Raw genomic sequence first — 18,410 nt, forward strand, 5'->3', positions numbered from 1 at the left:
CATCAACTTATCAGCATCATTGAATTTGCGGTTGTTATTTTTGTAGTCATTGAATTTATCACCGGCATCGGCCAGGAAATCCTTGGCAAAGCCGAACGAAGTCAGCACCGGAAAGATGTTGAAGAACAAACGGAACAAAGTTAGGGAAGAGGACAGGGAGGAAAAAAGTGACGAATTGGAAACGAAGGGATTTTTGTTGGCCGTCGGCTCGGCCGGAGAAATAGGCTGCGGGGACTGGGGAGAAGGAGGAGAGGGGAAAAGGTTAGCCCCTTCAGGGGCTAAGCACGGTAAACCTCAGCTTGGGTATTTGCAGTACTGAGCATAGGTCAGGTCGTAGCTAGCGAAACGGGCGAATTGAATATCACGACGCTTCCACTGGTCGATGTTGGCCAAATGCTCTAGCTCGCGGGATGCGTTCGCAGCCAGCGATGTCTGAAAACAAAAAAAAAACATTAGGATTTAAAGTTATCTCAATGATAAACCAATCAACCCACCTTATTAGCGAAAACAGTCACTATAAACTTTCCGGGTTGGAAAGTTTCAATCACACGTGCAATCAAATCACCGTAACCGGCCGAGGCCACGTTGGTCTCAAAGCTGACGTACGAAAAATCGGGCTCCGGAGTTATGTGGATCGTCATGTAGCATCCCTGTGGGGAGAAAAATAAAATAAAATGAGTATGTTCAAGCGCATAGTGAAAAAATATTAGTATAAGAACAATTTAATTAATGTTTAAGTACTGATATTTTTTCAAGAAGAATTAGAAAAAGATATTAAAAAGGCTTAATGAACTGGACAGGGAAAGAAAACCACTGTACATATTTTGGAAATATATATACCCATTACGAATAACGTGAAATTTCGGTTATCCAAAAAAAAGGGGTACTTCGAACCACTTTAATCAACCAAAAACTTCCAAATAAAAATCAAACTGGACACAGAACACAGCTTCTTTTCGCTAGCCTTTATTTCATAACGACCTTCATTCAGCAGGGCGGATGAACACATTTGACCCGGTGTATTGAATGTCGAAGAAAACCGCCTCCGAAGAGCAGGTATAACTTTATCTCTCGGGGGTAATTTCTGCTGAAAGCAAAGCAAGACTTTGCCATTAGCACCAACTAGCTAGCTAGTAGTCCTGCAAGTTTATGTATGGCTGAGATAAGGAGTGGTAAAATTTAAAGATTTTGCGTACCGGTGTTTTTGCACCCTATCAAATCTGAAATGATTGCTTGTTCTACACAAAGTAACAACCAAGTTTATTAGACTGCAAAACAGATGACTTTTATAAATTTTAAGATTACTCAAGATTGCATACTTTTTTTCAAATGAGCAAATTGGAGTGACATTTTTTAACTAACTCTATTCATTTATAGATACTGTTCTAAAAACGCAAAAATGTGCCAAGTTACGTCCACTTTCTAATCCTTTTTTCCAAAATTATCTGGTGTGATTTTAACAATTTTGACGGTTCATTGTTTGAAAAGTACGGGTTTTACACCACTACATTTTTTGTGGTCATGATCCTAAAAAATATAGCTTCATGTGCAACGTATAGCTTCTAACTTTAGCTTTCTTGGACACTATGTACATTTTTTTTTTTTTTTGAGAATCCAGTAGCTGATCTACAGTCTTTTTTCCAAGGCATGGCTTTGAATAACGGAAAATTGGAGTGTTGTAGCTAAATATTGTTTGAGACACATATTTGAGTTACATCACGAGCTCTATTTTCGTTACTGATGCATTGAATCTCCTGCCGCCCGAGATTTTTAGTGATGTTTAATGAAAAGGTATAGATAAAATAGGCGCCCATCGAAAAAAAACGAAATTTTTTGCATGATATATTAGACTCAGTCGATTTGGGGTCTTTGTTGAATTTTTCAAAATTTGGGGTCTTAAAAGCTTCGTTTTGATTCAAAATTCATCCATGAATTTTTGCAGAATTTTAAGTAACGTTTACATGAGTAAGTTTGGACTTTTATGTTTGTATGGTAAAATCGAATATCTTGTACTGAAAAATCAACATCATTTTTGTTTCTTCTGCAGAACCGAGCCTGTTTATAGTTTTTGTGTCAATTTATAATTTCTCTTAAGGAAATTTTCCGTTGAACAACTTTGTTGAAGGCCGTAACTTCGTATCTAATTAGGCAAAAAAGTTATAAGCTGTTGATTAGGGGTATGTGTTTTGGCATTGATAAACAATAAATTCAATTGACATCACTGCTGAGTGCCTAGCAAAGTATTGCGTGAAAAGTAGTCATTCAATAACTCACTTGGTCCCAGCAGAGAATTCAATTGAATTTTTTGTTTATCAATGCCAAATGACATGCCCCCATTCAACACCAAATAACTTTTTTATCTGATAACTTACGAAGTTACGGTCTTCGACAAAGTTGTTTAGCGGAAAATTTCGTCTAGAGGATTTATAAAATGGCACAAAACCCGTTCGCGGGCTCGGTTCCACAGAAGAAACAAAAATGATGTTGATTTTTCAGTACAAAATATTCAATTATCCCATACAAAAATAAAAGTCCAAATTTACTAATGTAAAAGTTTCTTAAAAATTCTGCAAAAAATCATGGCTGAATTTTGAATCAAAACGAAGCTTTTTAGACCCCAGGGTTTGAAATTCAAAAATTACCCCAAATCGACTCAGTCTAATGAAAAATACAATATTTTTCAGAAAAAAATAAATTTCCATAAACGCCGTGTAATTATTTTCGATTTGGTTTGTTTTTTTTTTTTTAATATAAATTCGTTAGTTTATCGTTGATAACTGATAAACTAATGAATTTTGAACGAAGCTTGATTCGAGGCAAAATTTATTCCTTTTAAAACTTTTAAACGCTATATCAACAAAATCAATTTTCCAAACATAGGCCCCACAAAGACCCTTTGTTATCATTCACAGCTTTTGTCCAAATTTGAATGAATTCATATTTTTTTGACTGATGAAAATGTTTCAATATTTTCCATTTTTAATTTGTTCGCAAGCAACGGGTTATTTTGAAAATAAAACTGAACGTTAGCGAAAAAAAATTGCAGCAATTCCATTACCAGCAGCAAATTTACTTAATTGACAGCCCTGTGTAAGTAGATGTAGTAATCAACATGAATGAAAACCCGTCGGAAAATGGAAAAAGCTCATGCCATGCCGACGAAGAAGCTTACCTCTTTGTACTTTTTCCCACACTGGATGTGATGCGGAGTTACGAGCCAAGTTCATGGGCGGGGTCGACCAAGGTGAAAATAACAAACACGAGAAACCATTGTACCATTTTTTTATTACCCATCCACCACCCCCACCAGTTCGGAGAAGACAGCGGAAGTGCAGGACGAAATTGTACCGAGCCCGGAAACGTTGAAAGAAATGAAGAAAAGGGAGAAAAGAATACCAAGAGCCATGTTTAGTTTGTGTTCACACCATGGTGTTATATGGGCTAACACTATACAGCGGAAGCTCAGATGAGCCACCGACAACCTGGCAAAGTGATGTTAAACTTTCTTCTAACTATTCTAGATTGTTGCAATCGGATCACTATGAGCTAAAATGGCTAAAATACTTACACTCTTGGATACGCCATTCATGGAATAACCGCACGGATCAAAGAGGTAATCGTCGATTACCATTCCAGGAATCAGCTTGTAGATGCCCGATTTCTGAAAAAAAAAAAAGAAATGAATAATAAATTAATAATGAGGGAACAGTGCAGGATTTAGCAATTCGGTTCGGTGCAATCTTTCTAGGGGGAATCCTTTTATTTAGTTTTTTTTTGAGCCATCTCACAACAAAATGTTTTGTTTTAAGCATATTCAATACGAAATCCTACCTATTGGTTATTAAAAACTATCGATAAGCGAGGAAGAATGACCTTAACTGGTTAAACTCCTATCAAAAAGAAAAAAAAACTATCGATAAGCTACGCATCTTTAAACTAACTTTTTTTTCGATTATAGTTGTTTTAACATCTTTGTGTCATTCGCAACTTTATATCAACGTTGCAGTTGGCGGGCTGATAGTTATTGAAAAACTTATCCAGTACGACTTAGTTCGATGTTTACTTTTGGACTCGAACCTACGAACATCGACTCAGGAGGCAACTGAGCTATATAACAAGCTAACGTCTTGAAATTAACGACTTAAAGATTCTTCCTTCCGGTGGATAGAGAAAACAAAGTTGCCAAAAAGGACATCGTATTGCCAGAAAAAAAACATAAAACAATTTACAGAACATACCTGGGTAGCCTCCTTGGCCGTGTTACACAAGTCTTTGGTAAAAACAGCCATCACTTTCGGGTCCAGATCAGTCATCAGTATCTCGATGGTCTGATCCGGATCAGGTAACTGCAGAGATTCAATCAGGCCATGGTGGGCCGACGGAGTCAGCGATACATTTGTTGTGTTGTGCTTATTGCCATTAATCAAATGGTTGAAGTTGTTGTTCATGTTGTTGTAATGGTTGTTGTTCATCAGCTGCTGCTTATGGTGGTTGAAGTTGTTGTTCTTCTGGAGGAAATTGTTGCCGGAGCCCCCTCCCCCGCGGCTCAAAGTGTACAGATGCCAGCAGTCGCGATTGATCGCCCCCAGACTGTAAGCGCGCCCGTCATCGAAGAATGAATCCAGGTAAGCCACTTCCTCCTCGAAGCCACGATGGGGAGAGACCTGCAGTTCAGGGCGTTTGTAGTTTTTGCGAGAGTAAAACAGATCCTCGATCTCGGTGTAGCCAGCGATTTCCGACGCCAGACGTAGCAACGGTTCCAGACACTGCAGTGGCGTCGTGGTGCCGCACGTCTTCAAAATCCAGCGACGCTTCGAAACGAACATGCTGCTTTCGCTGTAGATTTTCCATCAGATTTGTTTTTTTTTTTTTTGGTTGGTCCATGCATCATTTCCGTGACCGACGAATCGATGGCAGCAGCGCGGCGCACAGTGACGTCAATGTGGAAAGATGAAAAGAAAGAAGAGCAAAATATTGGAATTTAATTTTGGCGCCACAGAACATTTTGCTATTCGAAGTTGAAATTCTGCCAATTCGGGCGAATATTTCCATATAGGTTAGATATACGCTACTGATTGAGTTTGTGTCTGAACCCCCAAAGTATCGGAAAACTGGCTTCCAATTAACCGAACACGTGATTCGAAGAAGCGTCTTCTCTTTCGAATCATTAATTATGCATTCGGTATAAGCTATAAAAACTTGTGATGCAGCCGTTAGAAATCAACCACAATTCTGAGTAAACTGGATTTTATCGGGTTTTGTTTTTTCAGTTAGGCTGGAACAAATATCGATTTCTTCTTTTGTCACCCCCCTTCGAAATTTCCAAAAACCCGAAGAGGGAAATAAATAAAGTTTGAAATATTTTATGTAAATTTCGTAAAAAAAATCAAGTATCAGAAAGATTACAAGACCAAAAAACATAATTTTGGAAGATTAGAGTTATTTCACCGTTTGTATTTTAGATTTTATTGAATTTTTTGATAAAAAAAATTACTTGATTTGTAGGTTTTGTGCAATGATATAGTTTGCAATTTTGTTGCATACAAGATTTCGTGCAATTTATTCCAATTTATTTGTTTTTTGCATTATTTTTTATTGTCCCCCCCCCCCCAAACCCCCCCCCCCCCCCCCCCCCTTCGCGATGTTCCAACTCCGAGTGAGAAAAGAAGGATTTGAAATTTGTTCCAACCTTATTACTTATTATTTCTTTAATAATTTTTTTCCCCACATTCAACTGTTGGGAAAAGTTAACATCGTAAACTGCTTTCGCATACAAAAAAGCAAGCTGAACAAAATTTCATCATTTTGGCTAAACTCTACATACAAATTTTGAGCAACATCTGAACACAGAAACCTACTTTGTCGTCACTTCTTCCTCGAAATTAACCTCTTTGAGACGTTCACTTAGTACTTGCTTTAAAATAGCCAATTTCCTTAATTTGTGCGTTGAAGGACGTTGCATATTTATACATCACATTTTGTAAAAAAAAATTATCAACATAATAATTTATAAGTTAATAAATTATTTATAAGCAATCATTTTACATTAAAGAATCATCGCATAAAACTCGAAAAAAAAAATAGCATTTGTTTAACAAAGTGGAGGCGATAAACATACATATTTTTAACTTCTGGCTTAAGCGATAAGAATTATACAAATTTTACGATATTCAACATTTCATTCGTATATCCTGAAAATATGCGAGAGAGCGCAAGTTTTGCTCTCAATGCATGCAAGCCGTTGCCAGCGAAAATATTTGCTCCTTCTCTCATTGGACAATTTTTCCAAATTAACTTGATTTTCAGCAATCTGGTTGCACTGCTCATCGCAAAGAGAACATCAAGGTTGTTTTCTCACTTCAATCCTACGCGAGAGACAAATTGACAAACATGGCGGACTTTTTATCATTATTTATCCGATTTAGAGCAAACGCACCAATGAGTGAGTATACCCGGCCCGGTTTTGCTCATTTCAGCGGCCCGGTTTTAGGATACTCACTCTTTCGCGCACCAGTTGGGTGAGCATCGCGGGCGAGTCTTAACCAGTGTCTTAACTGTTACACTGAAAAAGGGAATTGAAAAAATCGTTCATATTAACTAATTCAAAGCGGCAGTTATTTATTCACTCGAAAATAAATAATTTTTTCAATTGTATTCAAATATTGCACTGTGCTATAGTTAAAAAGTTACATTGAATGCTATGCATTGAATTTTTTTTATAGTCTTAACATTTTTTAAAACAGTTGCCTGATAAATTCTTAAATTAGATTCTGACGAACTCGTTCTGTTTATTTTTAGAAATTGTACAATATCGTACGTGGTATATTTATGAAATTCAACCTTATATCGATACTCCCTTCGGGCCCTAGAAAAAACCACCCTATGTTTCAGTGAGGATGTGCTGGCCGTGATAGTCTTGGGCCCCATTGTCGAAATATACCTTTTCCTCTTCTAGAAAAAGTGATGAATAAAGAAGTTCCAAAAAACCTTATATCGATATATACGTTCACAAATGGTTATAGCATTTTATAAACTGTTTAGGAAATCTTAACTAATCTAAACTGTTAACCTTCCAAATCCGTTCGCTAAATATCCGTTTCTGGGAAATTTGAGTTGTAGTTTGATTTCGTTTTCCTGGCTGTAAATGTTAACCGATTTTGATGATATTATATTCATTGTGTAGGTAATTTATTCTTATTACTCAATGATCGGTACTGTACCGATCAGGAAATAACATCTAAGTTTTTGTTTGTAATATGTGTCTAGTTTTATGTTCACTTGACACTTTATTCCATTTGCTCGCAAACACCACTTTCTGTACACGTACCCTAGCATTAATATGTACTCTCTCGCAACATAAGAACTTTCGCCGAGAGAGACTCACACAATAGTTTGTAAGCCATTTTAGTTAGAATAGAATATAACGTTGAATTGAACGCACGAATTTCACTACTTTCCCAATAAATCATAAGTTAAAGGTCCATCCAAGCGACTTAATTACCTTTGCTAAAGTGCATCCGAAAACGCAATCTGTAAGTGGTGGCAATCTAATTGCACAGTGGTACTTCGCACAATCAACCCCAAAGAGTGCAAACGAAAATCTCCCCCCGAGCGGGTGATCAGCTGTTGGTGCTTAGTGAAAGCGACTCACCTTACATTCCTGCTGCTGGTGGATGCCGTCGACGAGAGACGGGAAGAAATACCCCGAAATCCGAACCCCCCCATCGGCCGAGCCCGAACATTTTTTTTTTTTTTTTTTTTTTTTTTTTTTTTTTTTTTTTTTTTTTTTTTTTTTTTTTTTTTTTTTTAACTAAAATGGCTTACAAACTATTGTGTGAGTCTCTCTCGGCGAAAGTTCTTATGTTGCGAGAGAGTACATATTAATGCTAGGGTACGTGTACAGAAAGTGGTGTTTGCGAGCAAATGGATTAAAGTGTCAAGTGAACATAAAACTAGACACATATTACAAACAAAAACTTAGATGTTATTTCCTGATCGGTACAGTACCGATCACTCAACATTTCAAAATAAAGTCGATTTGCATTACCAGGTTATCAGAAAGTGGTTCAGAAAGTAAAAAGTCCGAAAAATCTATTTTATTTTTAAAATACTCATAACTTCTGAAAGCTTTTCTGTATTTAACTGTTTCATTCATGTTTGAAATCGTCAAGAATCCATCTATCCGACAATGTATAGATATGTTGGGGTCCAATGAAAGTTTTGACCGCTATCACAGATCTTCCGGTAGAAAAAAATCTTACTTTAAAAAAACGACATCCAACTTTGGCTTTGCTTAGCTGTATTTCATTTCCCAATGAATCGATTTTCAAAACTCTAATTTTTATTTTTTGTCGTTAATTTGATCATTATTTTCATAGAACATACTTGGTCTGTCAAAATTACCAGTTCATCAGTATATTGGAATGATGACAAAGATGTTTGAAATGTGCGCTTCGGGTCATATTGACCCGAACAGCTTTGGAGGGTTAAGAGATCTTTAGAGAAATAATTCGCACATGGTGCAACAGCCAGTCATCAAAAATCCCAAAGTACATTTCCAGTTAAGGTACCATGCGATCATTACTATTTTGTTATTGTAAATTGAATTTATCATGCATTTCATTCAACATTTTGTTAAATAAAGAATATCATCAATAAACATTTAGTAGTCTATAATTTTTCAGTGCATGTTTGCTCTCGCCCCTTTCTTGTGAGCAAATTTGGTGACTTTGTCGGTCCCGACGGCAACGGCCCTATTTTGCTCACCTATATACTAACCCCCGATGCGGTATCAGAGTGATGGTGGCGAGTTAGCATTTTCACTTTGCTTCCGATTGCTGCGGATGCTCTTATGCCGACTTTAAGTAACCATTTTTTCGATGTGTTTCCTCTTATAATTAATTTATATAATAAGAATGTTAAATCAGTTGCCAGCTGGCCCGGTATATAAACGGATGCCGGAATACCTGCGAGTAAACTAGTTGGCCCAACAAACATTTAAGAAGGTATATCGCAGAAACAATAGAATTATTCAAACTATTAAACCAGATGAAATGATTGTATTAAACTTACCAAAGCAGCATATAGCTACGGAAGTGGATTCCAACGATTTAATTTCCCCGACAAACGCATTATAAACGATTATAAATAATTTACTAAACCGTGTCATAAATGAATGATAGAAAATCACTAAATTCCAACGTGTTTGCGTAGGTGTTTAAAAATGTCTTAATAGTCGATTTAGATTATCATTTCTATTACCATTTCCTGTTAGCTGGGATTGATCGATTTGTCGGAAGTTTTATAAAACGATTTTTCAACCGTGAATCATGGTAAAAATTTGTAGGCCAGCTATTGTGATCAAGTAGATTTTTTTTTTGCGACAAAAAAAGCTTTGATAAACAAAAACAAACCAATATACATTAAAGTGAATTATAATTTATAGTATTGTATGGGAACATTCAACACTATATTCTGAAAAACGAACTCTGGAATCGAGCCATCAAATCCTTTGTGTGTCAATTTATAAATTTTTTAAAGGAAATTTTTTGCTGAACAATTTTGTTGAAGACCGTATCTTTTCAGATAACAGTTTTATACTCTGTTGAATAGAAGTATGTTTTTAAAACTCAACTACATCATTAAATTAGTGCAAAACATTGTAATTTTCGAAATAATGAAAGTGTTTGTCCCACTCGCCATGTCCGTCTTAGATTTTTTCTATATTTTTCTTAAGATTTTTTACGATTTCTATTGTTATTCACTAGGTGTTGAAAGTCATTTAAAAGCTTTGTAATCCATTTAACACACTCAAAAAAACAATTATGAAATTTTGAAAAATTGGTAAAAAATATTAATTTTCACACAACTACAATAATAGAAACTGTCGAAAAAACTGGTTTTGTGACAAAGAGTCTTATTTCGAAGTAAAAAAAAAATTATAATGGCATGGTTGAAAGATATTGTTTTATAAACAAAAAAACAGCTGACAGGATGTTTTTTGAGCTAACTTTAAGAATATAATAATTAGGGTGGCAATGGATGTATGGGAAAAATTTCATGATCGAATTTTGAAAACCGACGATTCACATTTTGTTGATTGGCCCAAAAAAACCGACCTGCTCAAAATTTCAGCTCAATCGGACTTGATTCAGAGGTGCCTCAGAGCAATTTTTAAGTCATTTAGCATCAAAAACAAAAATTTTGGGTTTTTCCGGATTTCCATTGGTCTTCCTTTTGGTGATTTTTGAGGGTGAAAAAAACAAAACTTTGAGATCGTTGAGGCATCCCTAAATCAAGTCCGATAGAGCTGAAATTTTGCACAGGTCAGTTTTTGGCCCAATCTACAAAATGTATAAGGTCGGTTTACGAAATTCTACATGACCAATTTGGCTGCCACCCTTATACTGATGCAATCAATTTGTAAAATTGTGTAATAGAAATTCGAGTTTATTGATGTTAGGATGTACAAAATGTTATCCTTTATCAGTGAAGCACAGCACAGATGGTTATGGAATAGCTACTGCACAAAATAAAAGGCATTCCATTATGCATTGACATGTCCAAGGTCAGCAAAAATCGAGAATGTGCTGCTGATGAATGAATGCCATTTAGAAAAAAAACAGACCTTGCGCTGATATTGTGTTGGCTGCCTGCTAGCATAGCACAGGAGAGAATAAATCAATTTACGGTAACAAATGAGTGAAGTTTTTGATGTATACATCAACATCATCAATGGTTTCAAAGGATTGAATGTATTGATAAAAATGTGAATACGTTTCATTCTTTTCTAAATCCTTTAAACAACAATCTGAAACAATTCATTCTCGTCTATTAAAAAACAGTCCATTCAGTACAAATTTTCACACCCTAAAGAAGAAAAAACAACTTCAGCTATTCTGCGATGCTATTGTAACGAATTCATAACCATTCATTGGACCTGTCGTCATTCTAGAAAGATTGACGCAGCATTTTCCCAGAACGGATTAAATTTCAATAAAACACAAACGAAGCTCGATTAAAGCCATTCTTTCGAAATCGTTGTGATTCAAATGACGGCACAACAACCCCTTCTAGTATACAACAGTGTTTCTTTGGTGAATCTAGAATGACGAGTATTATCACATATTCTCTAGAATCGTCTAGCAAGTATAAAAAAAAAATAACATGTGAATGAAAAGTCGATCACTATCATACAAATCAAGACCATATAAAGAGAATCTATAACCCATGAGATATATATATGTAGGTGTTATAAAACCTTTTCAAATGTTGGTTCTTACATCTTTATTCCGGTATACAACTAGGTTACCGATTCTTGTCAATAGATGAATTTTAAATTTCCATAAGGTCGCAAGTAAAAGTTGGACAAAAGTTGTGTAAATCTCTTTGACGTATGAGGTGATGTGTAATCATACATATTTCTTTGTTACGTTCATGGAAAATGATGTTTTATACACCGAATTCGTTCCTTTTTTATAGAAAAATAACCAATGCCTTAAAAAATCGTTAGCAGTGATTGATGAAGTTCGGGAACTACGAGAACAACGCTCAATTAGATTAGCTGTTATCAGCGTTAAATCAACGAATTGACAGTTGCTTAGTGCAATGCAATAAAATTCCCAAAGGCCAAGAATGTACAGCAGTAATCAGCTGAACAAAGTGAAGACAGGCATGTGAAGGTACTAAAGTTCGTTCATTCAATTTTTTTTTGTAAACGCTCCTGAAAAGATGATCTTAATTCAATAATCCTAGCTGAGAATAACTGTACTCTCTCTTCTACAGCCAGATTAACTCATCACATCAAATGAACCATTTCAATCTACACAAGGATGCAGACCTCAATTCATGGCAGCGATTTGCCTCGCTAGCGAACCTTTTCGCTGATTAGAACAGCACCCCAAAAGGTCAACGGATTATTATCTCAACGAGCCTGTTACACGACGACGGATGGATGACACAATATCGGGCCTCTAAAAATGTGCAATTTTCGGAAGGTAGCAGAAATAACCATTCCAATCTGTTCGAATTATGTTCTATTTTGAGGCACAAACCAGCTCCCATCCTTATTGTTTTGGGTGGTAGGATATAAGAAAAACACAACAGCTACGGGAATTTCTGCCTTCCGTTTTGTTGTCGGGTTCGAAATTTAGTACGAATATCGTGAAGACAAATTCAAGAGGACCATTGCACTCTCTGTCGAAAAAAATTATTTATAAATTGAAGCTAGGTATATACAGAAACGGTTGCTGCTGCTGCTCTTAGAGAAAACAGCTGATCGATGATGCTTATTTCTAGGTAATCTATTCCATTCACTGGCCTCGTGTTTTTTGGTACAAGTTCTATGTTCGCATTTTCTTTCACAAAGAACAGGAAGATAACAGAGATAGACATAAAAAATTAATTAATTTTTACTTCTCAATTTGAATTTCAATTAAAACGATTTAATTTAAAAAAAAAACTTGAATTTTGTTAGCTCAGAAATACAGTGAGCGAAATAAGAATAGCACCACTATGTATTTTGCTTGTTAAAATATGAATGATTGAAAATTACGAAAAATTTTCTTCCACAGTTTGTTCTGAATTGCTTAACGGATAAATCAAGCATAAGTTTACTTTTTTTGGACGTAGCAATTGGCGTTGAGGACCAAAAATGTGAAAAAAGGGTGCGAAATAGGAATAGAACCACTTAGGTTTTTCAACAAAAACATATTTATTTTTAAAAATTTACTGGCTTAAAGTGAATAATAATGCTTCTACGAATTGTTTGAATAGATAACTGCATTTTTAGGAGTTTTCCAAAATTCCAAAGGTCTTCAAAGGTATTAAACGGGGGTTTTAAGAGATGCTCCTCTAGCGTTAAGGAATTTGATATTTGAGCTATAAAACTTTATCAAACTGCTTGATTTCTTCATTAACATTCATAAGTATGATGCAAAATGATGAAACATAGATTTGAAACTAAGTTTGAATCCAAAAAGCAGGTTGTAATTCAAAAATACTAATGTTTTTTAATAGTCAAACACTATTTCTCTAGTTTTAAGTCATAGATGGCAGCACTATCTTGCCATTAAACCAAATTCATTCCATTTTCGAATATCCGGGATTAATTAGGGAGTGCTGGATGATTTTGGTCAAGATATAAATACATGTACCGTGTGAACGCTTTGGAAATTCTAAGATCACTAAATCCAAAAAAAAATATTATTGCATCAAGGTCACTAAAAGTGATTTTTTTGGACCGATGATCAGTTAAAAGTTATACTTTGCGATGGAGCTTGATGGACCAGACGGCTAGCAGTATTATTGGTATGATTTGCAATTGAATCGGAAGTTGAGATGAGCAGGAATTTTGGCGGTTTTACATTTTTGTGCTGGTGATTCTTTTGCAAATTCGGGAAAGTTTTCTGCAGCGTGAACTTCCACAAAACTGTGATGGGAAAATACTTCAAGATGATGAATAATAATAAATAAACCTGCAAAATCAATATTGAGACTAAATTTGGTTTTACCTGCAAGATAGTGCTGCCATCTACGACTTGAAACTGGAAAAAGTGTGGTTTACTGAACAAAATCAAAGTTTTTGATTTCCAACCTATTTTTTTCTGATTCAAAATTAATCGGGAATGTTTGTTTCATCATTTCACGTCATTTAAATGAAGAAAGTAAGTAGTTTGGTAAAGAATTACAGCTCAAATATCAAATTCATTAACGCTAGAGGAGCATCTCTTAAAACTCCCTTTTAATACCTTTGAAAACCTTTGGAATTCTGGAAAACTCCTTAAAATGCAGTTATCTATTCAAACAATTCGTAGAAGCATTATAATTCACTTTTATACAGTAAATTTTTAAAAATAATCATGTTTTTGTTGAAAAAACTCAAGTGGTTCTATTCTTATTTCGCACCCTTTTTTCACATTTTTGGTCCTCAACGCCAATTGCTACGTCCAAAAAAAGTAAACTTATGCTTGATTTATCCATTAAGCAATTTAGAACAAACTGTGGAAGAAAATTTTCGTAATTTTCAATCGTTCATATTTTAACAAGCGAAACACATAGTGGAGCTATTCTTATTTCGCTCACTGTATAATCTAGCATTCGCAACACGTTCATAGAGCAGAACAAATTTCCATCAATAGTGATCAAACTGCATCAATGCACCGACAATTTGCTGACTGACTCATTGATGTAATTGGTGTAGAATTAGTAATTATCAAGGTTTGTCGCATCAGCTACTGCCAGTCAATAATCAAAACGGTTACGTGATAGTGAATCAGTCACTATTAGTTAAATAAGGTGACCAGCTATAAAAAAAAACTAGCTGTCTTTTCTTTTTTAACATTTTTCATTTTTTTTTGCTCGAATTCTCAATGTTACATAACACCCAGACGCTGTACCGTGATTGCCGTAAGACGAGTCAACTCGCCATTAGACACATATGAACAAAAATGGCAAATGTGAGTGACACTTTGAGAAAATCGAACAGACGACAGGAAGCGTCCATGCTAGTTAGGCAGCCCAAGTAACAATTTTAGCTTTATTATGGTCAGCAAAATATCGTTTGGACTATCGCATTAATCTTCATAAAAAGCTAAAGCGCATTCTATAACATCACCTGGACTCTAATAAAGCCAAAATCAGGCTATTTGGCCCTACCCTAGAAACGTCATCAAGACATATTATTGTTGGTCATCAAAGTTGGTCAGCAAAGCTTTTAAAAAGCTATTATTAAACATGTTAGAAACTTTTGTTTTTTTCGGTTCTGTCAGTTCTCGGAGTTTTTTTTTTATTTTTTCCAGCAACCATAATGGTTGATGAATGATGATTGCATTATTCAGATATGATCAGGTAAAATTAATAGCTAAAAAACCAATGTTTAACCATATAATGAGCGTCTTTTCTACTGCCAGTCAAGATTTTAGGTAAAATGTATATGAAATAGTATCTTAAAATAAATGCGCCTCGTCAAATCTGATGATCAATCATGATGGAATTGATGGAAAAAGGCCTGAAAAAATATTTTCCAATGCTTGCATTGTGAATCCATCAATATGGCGTCATTTTGTGCCTTTCGATTTTGCAACCAACATGGCGTGAGTCAATTCATAGTTTTATTATGGTTTAATGATGACCCCAAAAAAAGCTACGATTTGACGTTTCTCTCGCAAGCCAACCAATTACACGCTAAGGTTGAGTTCCTCATTTCTGAGTTGTTAATCATTAGTACAGTAAATGAGGACAGACTTTTTGAATTAAAAGGGATTGGTTTTGAATGACCCGTGGAATAAATCATGAGTTGAAGTCAAACTTCGTTGTCTGACGCCATCTTGAAATCCAAGATGGCGGCTTCCGCTGAACTTTAAAATGGTTTAAATGACTTGAAATCGCATGAAACCCCAACAAAATGGGTATCGGGTGAAAGGGCTAAACGAGTAGAAGTTGAATTTAGCTATCAGACGCCATCTTGAAATCCAAGATGGAGGCATCCGCTCAACTTTTAGTGCTTAATGCAGACAAAAAGTAGCATTAAACCACCACTATACGGGTATTGAATGAAAAGGCTAAGCTAGAAGATGTCGATTTTTTTCTTTCCGACGCCATATTGGAATCCAAGATGGCAGCTTCCACTGAATTTGAAATGCTGTTAATCAATGAAAATCACTTGAACACAACTTTTTTTCACGTAATACTACATTAAAACTATTATTTTGAGACAATTTAGATCATTTTAAATCACTTTTATTATTTTTTCATGATGTTTCTAATGCATTTAGAAGTTTTCTTGTTTTGTTTATAGTTTTTGATTTTTTTGCCATTTATGTAATTCTATTCTTCCTATCATGCTATTATGTCTAAACTGTATTGGTCTTATTCTAGCGAAAACTATAAGGTTATGTTGTTTCTGTTAACCGTCTGATTTAGGCACATGTGCCAAATTCGATGTTGCCAAAATCGAATGTTGCCAAAAACGAACGGGGTCTGTATTGTGGTGGTTTTCGTGGGATTTTCAGTCACTTACAGATTTTCAGAGAAACGCGAAAAGAGATATTTGACTTCTTTCATTTAGCCTTAGCACCCAATACAATATATTTGGGAGTTTCATGCTATTTTCATTCATTTACAGTATTTTTAAGTTCAGCTGAAGCCACCATCTTGGATTTCAAGATAGCGTCAGAATTCAAAAATAAACTTTTTATAGCTTATCCCAATTGACAAACACCCATATTTTGGAGGTTTCATGCGATATTCAATGATTTAGAGCATTTTTAAAGTTTATAGAAAGCTGCCATCTTGGATTTCAAGATGGCGTAAGATAGCAATATTCGACTTCTACTCGTTAAGCCCTTTCACCCACTACCAATTTGGGTTTCATGTCATTTTAAGTCATTCACTACATTTTAAAGTTTAGCGGAAGCCGCCATCTTGGATTTCAAGATGGCGTCAGATAGCGAAATTCAACTTCTACCGGTTGATTTCTTTCAACTTATACCCCTATAATATAGGTTTTATGCGATTTTCAGTCCTTTACAGTATTTTCAAGTAGAGTGGTAGCCGCCATCTTGGATTTAAGATGGCGACGGGCAACGAAATTTGACTTCTACTCGTTTATTACTTTCACCTAATAACCATATTGTGAAGGTTTCACGATATTTCCAGTAATTTACAGCTTTGAAAATAAAAGCGGAAGCCGCCTTCTTGAATTAATGATGGCGTCAAGCAACAATTTTTTTCCTACTATTTGGTCCATTTCACTCAATACTCATATTGTAAAGATATTCATACCACTTTCGGTGATTTCAAGTTTTCAAAGATGTATTTTTTTAATTTTAACTCAAAACCAACACGCATAACTTACCAAAAATGTGTAAAAATGGGAGTTCCAATTCAAATATGTGCTATCTAATCTGAGCGTGTCCTGTTTTGACATCTTGATCGAGAACTGTCACTAAGTTTTATGACGGTTTAATAATCATGCACTGAGTGCTATTATAGAACATGCAAAAGAAAGCTTGGAGCAAACTTCTAAGTTTGTGTTTTATTATAGTTTAAAAAGAGCATTCATAACTCTTTCAAAATAACTAAAACAGTATGTTTAATAAAAGTTTTATTAGCGTTTTCAAAACCATCTGAAAACATATGGTCGAAAAAAAATTATAAGCATTCTGCATGACCATAATAAAACCGTCATAAAACGAGCTGCACAAAAAAATGCCATAATTAAACCATAATAAAACTTCCTAATGCTAGTTGGCATAATCTGTGTTACTTGGGAGGTGTATCACCTGCAACTTTGTCAACAAGTATCTACGTGTAGATAAGTGAAATTTAACCATCGGCTTTCATTAATGTTAATGACAGCTATGAATCTTTCTCGCTACTAAGCGTATACTTTTGTCCCGTTGCTTCATTTTCTAGAAATCAACAAAAAAAATTAGAAATGTGGGTTATAATTTTGGATGTTTATGGAAATGTCCAAATTATTTTTTCAACTAAGTTCACTCAACCATAGGTAATGTATACCTTCAAAATATTTTGGTACGACTTAAAAAAGGGATAAATACGGTAATCCAAAATATTTTCAATTATTTTCGATTTTGAGATCTTCTATAATTTAGACAAAAGCCTTTCGTTTAAAAGTTGAAAGGTAAATCTGAGAAGCCTTCAGACTCTTCTAGAGACTACAACTTGAAAAAGCGAATATCTGCTCCATTCCTTGGACGTTGGTCTACAAGAAGAACGTGTGTCGTTTGCCTCTCAATAGTCTGATAAGTTGTCAAATATTTGCAAAAATGTTGCGTAATTTTTTTTTAATTTTTTTTAAATTGAATTAATTAAAATATTGGTTGATTTGGCTAAAAATCTGGGTATGTATGTAGAAGATGACACTCGAAGTAGGAAATGTAGTAGTACAGTGACCTTTAGGAGAGAAGCTTTGACTTGTAGATATTTCTCCTATTTCTCCGTTCGGGATGTCGCCAATAAGTTGGAAATATCGTCTACAACCGTGCATGAAGCTTAAAAACGATCCGAATTATCGACTTATAAGAAGGTAGGTAGTGACTGCTAATCGCAATGAAAAGCAAAACCTTATGGCAAAAACAAGTGCTCGGAAGCTGTATACGACATTGTTTACAAAGTTTGATTGCGTGGTAATGGACGACGAAATACATGCCAAGGCAGACTTCAGACAGCTTCCGGGACAAGAATTTAATACAGCAACCGGATGGGGAAAGGTGGCAGACATTTTCAAGCATATTAAACTATCGAAGTTATGTCTCGTTTGGGAAGCTATCTGTACCTAGAGCTTGAAAAGCGACATTTTGTTGCAGCCGGGACCGTCAACCAGGAAAAAGTGTCTTCAAAAGCGTTTGGTGCCTTTCCTGAAGAAACATGACTTGCCTGTGCTGTTT

General features: G+C 35.2%; 1 protein-coding gene across 4 annotated transcripts in view; it reads right to left on the bottom strand.

Annotated features, from left to right (window-relative positions):
* Positions 1 to 293: 293 nt before the first annotated feature.
* The window catches only part of LOC129745107 (S-adenosylmethionine decarboxylase proenzyme), a 41,985-nt gene continuing 23,868 nt past the window's right edge, over positions 294 to 18,410 (bottom strand). For 2 of the 4 annotated variants that reach the window (XM_055737951.1, XM_055737949.1), the window contains exons 3-7: positions 4,239 to 4,836; positions 3,569 to 3,661; positions 3,173 to 3,193; positions 495 to 650; positions 294 to 432 (exon numbers count right to left, since the gene is read on the bottom strand). In XM_055737951.1, the coding sequence (XP_055593926.1) occupies positions 295 to 432; positions 495 to 650; positions 3,173 to 3,193; positions 3,569 to 3,661; positions 4,239 to 4,836 (1,006 nt within the window). In that variant the 3' untranslated portion in view covers position 294. The remainder of the gene's footprint in view (positions 433 to 494; positions 651 to 3,172; positions 3,194 to 3,568; positions 3,662 to 4,238; positions 4,837 to 18,410) is intronic. The other 2 variants (XM_055737952.1, XM_055737950.1) reach the window with 1 other exon arrangement.

The sequence above is a fragment of the Uranotaenia lowii genome, chromosome 2 (genome assembly GCF_029784155.1).
Source record: "Uranotaenia lowii strain MFRU-FL chromosome 2, ASM2978415v1, whole genome shotgun sequence".
In the NCBI taxonomy this organism is placed as follows: domain Eukaryota; kingdom Metazoa; phylum Arthropoda; class Insecta; order Diptera; family Culicidae; genus Uranotaenia; species Uranotaenia lowii.